Below are 8,914 nucleotides of genomic sequence, written 5' to 3' on the forward strand. Positions count from 1 at the left end.
AACAAGTATAGGCTTAAGTCACCTCCAAAGATGGATTATCTCTGAACTTCTATAACACAAGGAAACTTTAAAGAAAGAGGTATATAGAGTATAAATCTTCACAGGATCTTTAGAGAAGGCTTTGTTTAGAAGTCACAGCCCTACATGTTGTGCAATATACAGGCTCTAATGTTATTAGATAATTAAAATGCACCTGGAGTTCATGAATGCTTTGAAAATATGATGCTATATATAGCATTAAACATTTCATTTGTAGCTGCAGAAAAATTGTGGCTTTTACTAGAATAATCAATATACCAGAATTTGGGATGATAGTAGAACCATAAGCATATTCACAAATTTGGAAACTAAGAAAGATCCAGCAAAATTTATATTGGGTGAAAGCACTGAGGGATAAAAATATGTAAAGAAGACTATCTTCATACTGTGGATGAATGAGAATTATTTCCTGAAGAATTGGACACTCCCATCATTTTTCAGCTACTAAAAGCTTATGAAATGAAGAGGTCACTTCGCCTTACAGATGTTCAAAGTAAAACTACACATGGAAGTTTTGTTATTGTCACTACACATGCAAGTATCTTCCCCACAGAGGTGGCTTTAAAGCCGTGGGTCTAAAACTGAGCTGCCATTTAGAATTTGGTGGGGTGATTTTGTAAAATCCTGATACCCAGCCTATACCCCAGAAAATTAAATTAGAGTATTAGGGATGGAACTTAGGTCTCAGTTATTGAATTTTTTTTTACAGCTTTACTGAGGTATAATTGACACACAGTTGACCCTAGAACACAGGTTTAAACTACATGGGTCCACGTACATGCAGATTTCTTATAGTACAGTATGATAAATGTATTTTCTCTTCCTTATGGTTTTCTTAATAACCTTTTTTCTCTAGCTTACATTATTATAAGAATATAGTTTATGATACAGATAACATACAGAATATGTGTTAAATGACTGTTTATTTTATCCGTGAAGCATCTGGTCAATAGCAGGTTATTAGTAGTTAAGTTTCTGGGATTCAAAAGTTATATGCAGATTTTTTTTTTTTTATTAGGGGGAGAGAGAGAGAGAGAGAGAGAGAGAGAGAGAGTGTGTGTGTGTGTGTGTGTGTGTGTGTGTGTGTGTGAGGGGGGTGGGCAGAGGGAGAGAGAGTGAAAGCGAAAGAGAAAGAGAGAGAATCTCAAGCAGGCTGCATGCTCAGCCCGGAGTCTGACACAGGACTCAATCCCACAACCCTGGGATCCTGACCTGAGCCCAAATCAAGAGTCAGATGCTCAATTGACTGAGCCACCCAGGTGCCCCAGTTATATGCAGACCTTCAATTACATGGGGGGTTGAAAACTGTACAAAAACTACATATATTTAGTGCGTACAATTTGATGAGTTTTGACGTGTACAAACACTCATGATAACCATCGCTACAGTCAAGGTAGTACCATATGCAACACTTCCCAGAGTTTCCTTGTGTCCCTTTGCTTTTTTTTTTTTTTTTTTGCTTTATTTTGTGGTAAGAACACTTAACATGAGATTTACTCTCTTGACAAATTTCGAATGCATAATATCATATTGTTAACTATAAAATCCATGTTGTATAGCAGATCTCTAGCACTTATTCATTGAGCATGACTTAAACATTATTCCTATTGAATAACAATAACCCATTTCCTCACTACCCAACCTCTGGGAAGCACTATTATATTCTCTGATTCTATGAATTTGACTATTTTACATATGTCATATAAGTGGAATCATGCATTATTGATCTCATTATGACTAGCTTATTTCATGTTGGATATCTGTCAGGTTCATCCATGTTGTCACAAATAGTAAGATTTCCTACATTTTTAAGGCTGAATAATATTCCATTGTACATATATACCATATTTTCTTTACCCATTCATCTGTTGATGAACATTTTGGTTGTTTCCACTTCTGGGCTATTATGAATAGTGTTACAATGAACATGGGAGTGCGACATCTCTTTGAGATCCTGACTTCAACTTTTTGGATATATATACCCAGAAGTGAGATTGCTGAATTATATGGTAGTTCTATTGTTAAGTTTTTGAGGAATCTCCATCTATTTTTTCATAGTTGTTATGCCCACCAACAGTTACATTCCCACCAACAGTATTCCAATTTCTCTGTGGCTGCTCCAATGCTTATCTTTTTGTTTTTTAATAGTAGTCATCCTAGGGGCAACTGAGTGGCTTAGTTGGTTACGCATCCAACTCTTGATTACGACTCAGGTCATGACCTCACGGTTTGTGAGGTCGAGCTCCATGTCGGGCTCTGTGCTGACAGTGCAGAGCCTGCTTAGGATTATCTCTCTCCCTCTCTCTCTGCCTCTTCCCTGTGCTCTCTCTCTTTCTCTCAAAATTAGTAAACATTAAAAAAAGTTTTAAATAATAGTCATCCTAGCAGATATGAGGTGACATTTATTGCAGTTTTTTTTCTGCTTTATTGTGATGCTTTTAACCTCAGCACAAAGAGTAAGTAATTTATCTTCCACATTTTCTTTATTGCACTTCTGATTTGCATTTTCCTGATAACTAATGACATTGACTATCTTTCCACATATGTGTTGGCCATTTTGCAGGACACAAAATTGATATATAAAATTGGTTGCATTTACATACACTAATAATTAACCATCTAAAAGGGGAATTAAGAAAACAACCCCACCTACAATAGCATCAAAAAGGATAATATACTTAGGAATGAACTTGTTTTTTCTGTAGAAACAGAAAAACAATTCTAAAGTTCTTGGGGGACCACAGAAGAATCATAGTAGCTAAAGGAAGATTGAAAATGGACAAACAAGCTAGAGACATCACATGTTCGGATTTCCAAATATATTAGATTTCCAAATATATTACAAAGTTGCAGTAATTAAAACAGTATGGTACTGGCATACAGACAAATATATACACTAGCAGAATGGGATAGAACAGAAAAAAAACCTATCGTGTACACAACCAACTGATCATTGACAAGGAATGGGGAAAAGAAAATCTCTTCAACAAAAGGTGCTAGGAAGCCTGGATACACAAATGCAAAAGAAAGAAACTGGACCCTTATACTATACACAAAATCAACACAAAATGCATTAAAGACTTAAATGTGAGACTATAAACAGTAAAACTCCTAGAAGAAAACATAGGGGAAACGTTCCTTGACATTGCACTTTGCAGTGATTTCTTCAATGTGACACCAAAAACACAGGGAACATAAGCAAAAATAGACAAGTGCAACTATATCAAACTAGAAAGTTTCTGTACAGAAAAGGAAACAACCAACAAAAATAAAAAGGCAACCTATGGAATGGGATAAAATATTTGTAAATCAGATATATAATAAAGGGTTTATTCCCAGGAGGTATAAGGAACTCCTAAAATTCAATAGCAAATAATCAAATAACCTGGTTCAAAAATGCACAAAGAACTTGAAGACATTTTCCCAAAAATGTCAGTTATGGTCTCTAAAGCTGTATAAATGAGTCCATGTGTACCTGTGGAGACTCTAGTTCTCTGGGGTGAAACTCAAGTATGTAGTAAGTGGTCTACCTATATTTATCCTGATATGTCACAGAAATCTTAGTCTATTCTATTGAGATTTTGCCTGTATATAAACCCATTATTTTATTACTTACTAAATATAGGTACCTATAAATATAATTCAACTAACATAGAGTTTGGCTATCTGTTTCTTAGAGTTGCCTCTGTATTAGCTTCCTATTGCTGCTGTAACAAATTACTATAAATGTAGTAGTTTAGAACAGCACAAATTTATTATCTTAAAGTTCCAGAGGTCAGAGTCTGAAGTGAGTCTTGTGGGTCTAAATCAAGGTGTCCACAAAGCTGTGCTCCTTCTGGGAACTCTAGGGGAGAATCTGTTTCTTGTCTTTTCCTGCTTCTAGAAGCTGCCTGGATTCCTTAGATTGTGACTCTGATCTCTGCTTCCATCATCACATCACCTCCTCTGACTCTCACTCTCCTGCCTTCCTCTCACAAGGACCTTTGTCATTACACTGGGTCTATTCCAGTTTTCCAGGATCATCTTATCATCTCAAGATTGAGATTACTGCAATGTCCTTTTGCCGTATAAGGTAACATAGTCAAAGGTTTCAGGGATTCAAATATGACAATTTGTGGACCCTTATTTTATCTACGAAATTGTAAATAAACTACCATGTGATGGGCACGTGACCATAGTATTGCTGAAATTACATTGTATTAACTTGGGTTCATTTTGCCAGTCCCATTGGTTCAAACAGTGATTGACAGTACATATCCACAGTCATGTGGATCATGGAAATCTCTCTCCACAATGTCACATGTGATTATAAGTCACCATTTGTCTCATTCAGTTTCAGTGCATTTGTTCAAGCCACAATTTTTCCCTGAAAAATAGTTGCCAATTTAGGCACACTTATATTTTATTAACCTTTCCAATTTCAGTTATTTGAATGGCATAGGAATATAACCATAGTGTATATTCTCTACAATGTTAGGCCACTGGTCCTTACACTTACAGTAGAATATGTGGTTCTCTAGTCTGCTCTTCTTGTGTTCTTCATTCATTCAATAGATATTTTCTAAGCACCAACTAGAGGCTGTAGTGTTCTAGTTGCTAAATCAAGGGACCTCAGAGATTGCTCTACAGGAGTCATACACACAGACGTAATAAAAGACAACCTTTGAACTCCTAACCCCACAGAACATTAACCACCAGTTTATAGGGACTCTTTACGTGTCACTTTCAGAGAATCTGGGTTGTTTGATTGGTTGTTATCACAAAGAGAGTGCCTCTGTGGAGTAGAGTTGTGCCAGATCATCCCTGGGGCTGTGGGCCAGCCTATCAGTGGCTGGTTTGGACAGGTGCTCATTCCTGGTCCAACTACAGCGGCTGGTATTGTCACGAGGGCTATAGTGGTGAGTATTGCGTTTAAGAACCCCTCAGAAGGAGGTCTGGAGCATCACGAGCATTCTGAGGTTCTCTGAATGAGGCAGTGCCTATTGGAGGCAACATGTTTAGTGCATCCTGGACAAAAGGCAGATCTTAATGTTATTATTGCATATTTCACTTACCATCACTTCTCATTCTCTTCTTTCTCCCTACTTCTGTATGGACACATCTTAACCCATTCACCTGGTAATCACAAGCTACTGTTTTGTCATCTCACTTTTTAAATTTGCTGATTCTTGCATTTTATTGAGAATGCAAAGCACATGCTTTCTAATATTCTTTTTTCTAGTATAATTTTTTAACTATTGTTTTTACCTTTGTATCATGAGTTCAGTGGTTTATTGTTATGTTTAAGAATTCTATCTCTCTCTGTCCCAAAAATAAATAAACATTGAAAAAAAAATTTAAAAAAAAAAAAAAAAAGGGGGCGCCTGGGTGGCGCAGTCGGTTAAGCGTCCGACTTCAGCCAGGTCACGATCTCGCGGTCTGTGAGTTCGAGCCCCGCGTCAGGCTCTGGGCTGATGACTCAGAGCCTGGAGCCTGTTTCCGATTCTGTGTCTCCCTCTCTCTCTGCCCCTCCCCCGTTCATGCTCTGTCTCTCTCTGTCCCAAAAATAAATAAACATTGAAAAAAAAATTAAAAAAAAAAAAAAAGAATTCTAAGCTTCATGTTGGATTGCTTCTGTTTTCTCCTCTGTGAATGATTAAAAGTCCATAAGACTTGGTGCTTATCACACATAAGGTCCATGACTTTCACTTTGTCTTTATCGCCAACTAGCAATTATTAGAATTTGCTTCTCATTTTTGAAGCCAGTAATTAAATGTTTGGTATCTATCTGGTGCAGTTTTCCTGAACTCATTTCCTGAATTCATCCTCTAGTCGGCCTATGTAGCTATGAATCAGTTCCTAGATACTTGGAAGTAATGAGTAGCTTGTCCCTTGTCCAAAACAGTGCTTAAAGTCTACCAGTTCACAGGTTCCTGCTTATAGGGATCTTTTTGTCTCGGAGTCTTTCAATTCCATCTTCATGTTCCAAGGTGCCACACACACCATGGGTTCACTTCCACCTAGCAGCATTGGGTACACTGAACTGTGGTTCTAGAATCAAGTTATAAAAAGATTGCTTCATGGAGGTGCCATGAGAGCTGTCTGAGAAACTGCGAATCAAGTTTGCCTCTAGTGAGAATGCAAAGCGTGGAAGGGCAAGGGGTTAAGCTTCCACGTCCCCTGTAACAGGTGAATGTGAACACAGGTATGCTTCACCACAGACCACTGCTGCTCAGCTTGGGCTCAGAACCTGTAGCAATTGGAGCTTTGAGCATCATAGCATGTGATGGGGAAGAGTACAGCAAACACCATGGTACACTGCTAGAAAGGGAAGCAGCTGGCAGGTGCAGTATCCTCAGCAGGTGCTTGACAAATCAGACCATCCAGCATCTGCTGCAGTCAGTCTTGCTTGTGAGCCCACAGGGGACACTTCCAGAAATAATTCATGGGTACCGTACGGAGGGCTGATAGTTTACAGGACCAGATTATACCAGTCAGAGACATTTGAAGTCACGACCATCAGTGATTCCATTGTTCCAGCCTCCCAAACAGAGAAAGCAAAGCTTCTTGGCTTCTCTGCTCAACAGGCCTAATTTTTAAAAATTGTTTTACTAGTGGTGAGAGGGCCTTCTTTATTCATCTTGAGCAATGTCAGCAGTGACAAAAAGAGCTGGCCGTGTAGGAAGGCAAAAAACAATGATGTCAATGGAACATGAACAATTCTCAAAGATATATAAAGCATTGGCTCAAGGCATTGAAATTGGCAGAACAACAGCTAAGGATGCCACCCTTCCACTGTAGGGAGTGCAGTGCAGGAACTCAATGGGCAGTTATGAAAGTGGCATGCATTGGATGAGGGTACTTGAAGGTCTGGAATTCTAGCAATATTCCAGGTAGAAACTGAGAGTAAGGACTTTTCTTTGTTATTTTTAATTTGCACTAACACTTTGGTTATAGCATCCACTCCAGCCTACTGTGGAAGCCAAGGAGAGAGGATTTCTGAAAGTTTCCTTATTATGGCCTTCAGCAGAATAGAAATATTATCCAGGACATGAATGGACAGTGAAGGCTTTATCTTCCCTGTGGTTCAAATTTTAGGTTAAAGAAGTGAGGATATCATTTAAAAAAATTTTTTTTACTGTTTGTTTATTTTTGAGAGAGAGTGGGGAAGGGGCAGAGAGAGAAGGAGACACGGAATCCGAAGCAGGTTCCAGGCTCCAAACTGTCAGCACAGAGCCCGAGATGGGGCTCAAACCCATGAACCGTAAGATCATGACCTGAGCTGAAGCTGGACGCTTAACTGACTGAGTCACTCAGGCGCCCCAAGAAGTGAGGATATCATTTAAAGAAGATGGGAAAATAAGTTAAAGATGCCTTAGACAGATAAAGATATAAACAGCATGACTATGAAATAAGTATGTCTTTTATGGAAATAATCAAGGCACCTCAAGAGCAGGAAACAACATTCAAACAGATTTCTTTGCATCCGGGCCTGCTAAAAAACCAGCAAGCAAAGCATAAGCAGATCTTGCAGATAGGAAAATAGCAAAGTGAAAGATGAGCTGGGAAAAATTTACATCCAGAGGGCGGTATTTTCTTGCATGAGACAATAGTGGGACTTGGAGCCTATTCCCTACCTGGAAATTATTGCAGAGATTTTAAGTCCGTGTCCAAGAAGATACTTTGGAGTGGAAAAATGATGCCCCTCCGGCTCACTATCTTCTTCATAACCATCTATGTGCTCAAATCCTCGAGAGTAATTATGCAGAGGAGCTTAATGTTTGCAGTGCTGGGCAGAGAGTGGGTGCAGGCCAAAAGGCTGTCATCGGTGGACTTGAGTCTCATCTGCCTGGGTATTTGCTGCTTCTGTCTACAGTGGGCATCTGTCCTATACAATTTTTGCTCCTATTTTAACCCTAACTATGTATTTTGGTACTTATCAATCACCTGAGAATTTACTAATACTCTTACTTTCTGGTTAACCAGCTTGCTTGCTGTCTTCTACTGTGTCAAAGTCTCTTCCTTTACCAGTCCACCTCTTCTAGCTGAGGTGGAGAATGTTGAGATTTGTTCCTTGGCTGTTGCTGGGTTCTTTGTTGGTTTTTTGTGTGTCAATCATCTTTTCAACTATTAGGAATTGTGTCAATGTTCGCTTAATCACCGTGGGGCGTTTCTCTACAAACAGCACTATGGTTAAGGGACTTAAGACATTCCATTTGTTTACCATATCTCATCTAATGGTTGCATTGGTTATTCCTTTCCTCCTGTTCCTGGCCTCCACAATCCTGCTCATGGCCTCACTGTTCCAACACATGGAGCAATGCAACACCATAGCACTGGTCACTGCAGCTCCAGCATGAAAGCTCACACCACTGCCCTGAGGTCTCTCACCATCTTCCTCGTCCTCTTCACCTCTTACTTGCTGACCCTACTCATCTCTATTATGAGTATCTCATTGGATAAAAGGTCTTGGTTCGGGGCTTGGGGAGCTGTCATCTGTGCTATAGTCTCTATTCACGCCGCTTAACTAATGCTGAGCATCCCTAAATTGAAAGTTTTCAAGATAAGGTGCTGGAGCCTAGAGACTGACTGAGGCACAGGGTACAACAAGACCCCTGGGTAAATGGGAGTATGCATTGACACAACTAATACCAATAACCAGCATTATTCTTGACAATCCCCCACGTAATAGTAATACACCATATGTGCAAGCCTTATTCTCCTTCATGCCACAGCCATCTATCTCTAATCAATTCTTTCTCTATTCCATGGCACTCCTTCATTTGCTTTCCACAATCACCATGTTGGTCCCAACTTTCTCATGCATTTTTATTTTATCCTTTTCATGACTGCCAATTACTTTATGCATTAATATGAATCCCTTCCCCTCAAGAAT

At 39.2% G+C, this 8,914-nt stretch overlaps 1 protein-coding gene across 1 annotated transcript; it reads left to right on the top strand.

Annotated features, from left to right (window-relative positions):
- The first annotated feature begins 7,714 nt into the window (after positions 1–7,714).
- TAS2R16 (taste 2 receptor member 16) lies at positions 7,715–8,545 on the top strand. Its single transcript, XM_025929316.2, is given in 3 exon segments — positions 7,715–8,061; positions 8,063–8,330; positions 8,333–8,545. Coding segments are annotated over 3 exon segments (828 nt in total).
- Positions 8,546–8,914: the final 369 nt, after the last annotated feature.

The sequence above is a fragment of the Puma concolor genome, chromosome A2 (genome assembly GCF_028749965.1).
Source record: "Puma concolor isolate L17-30 chromosome A2, mPumCon1.1.hap2, whole genome shotgun sequence".
Taxonomy (NCBI): Eukaryota; Metazoa; Chordata; class Mammalia; order Carnivora; family Felidae; genus Puma; species Puma concolor.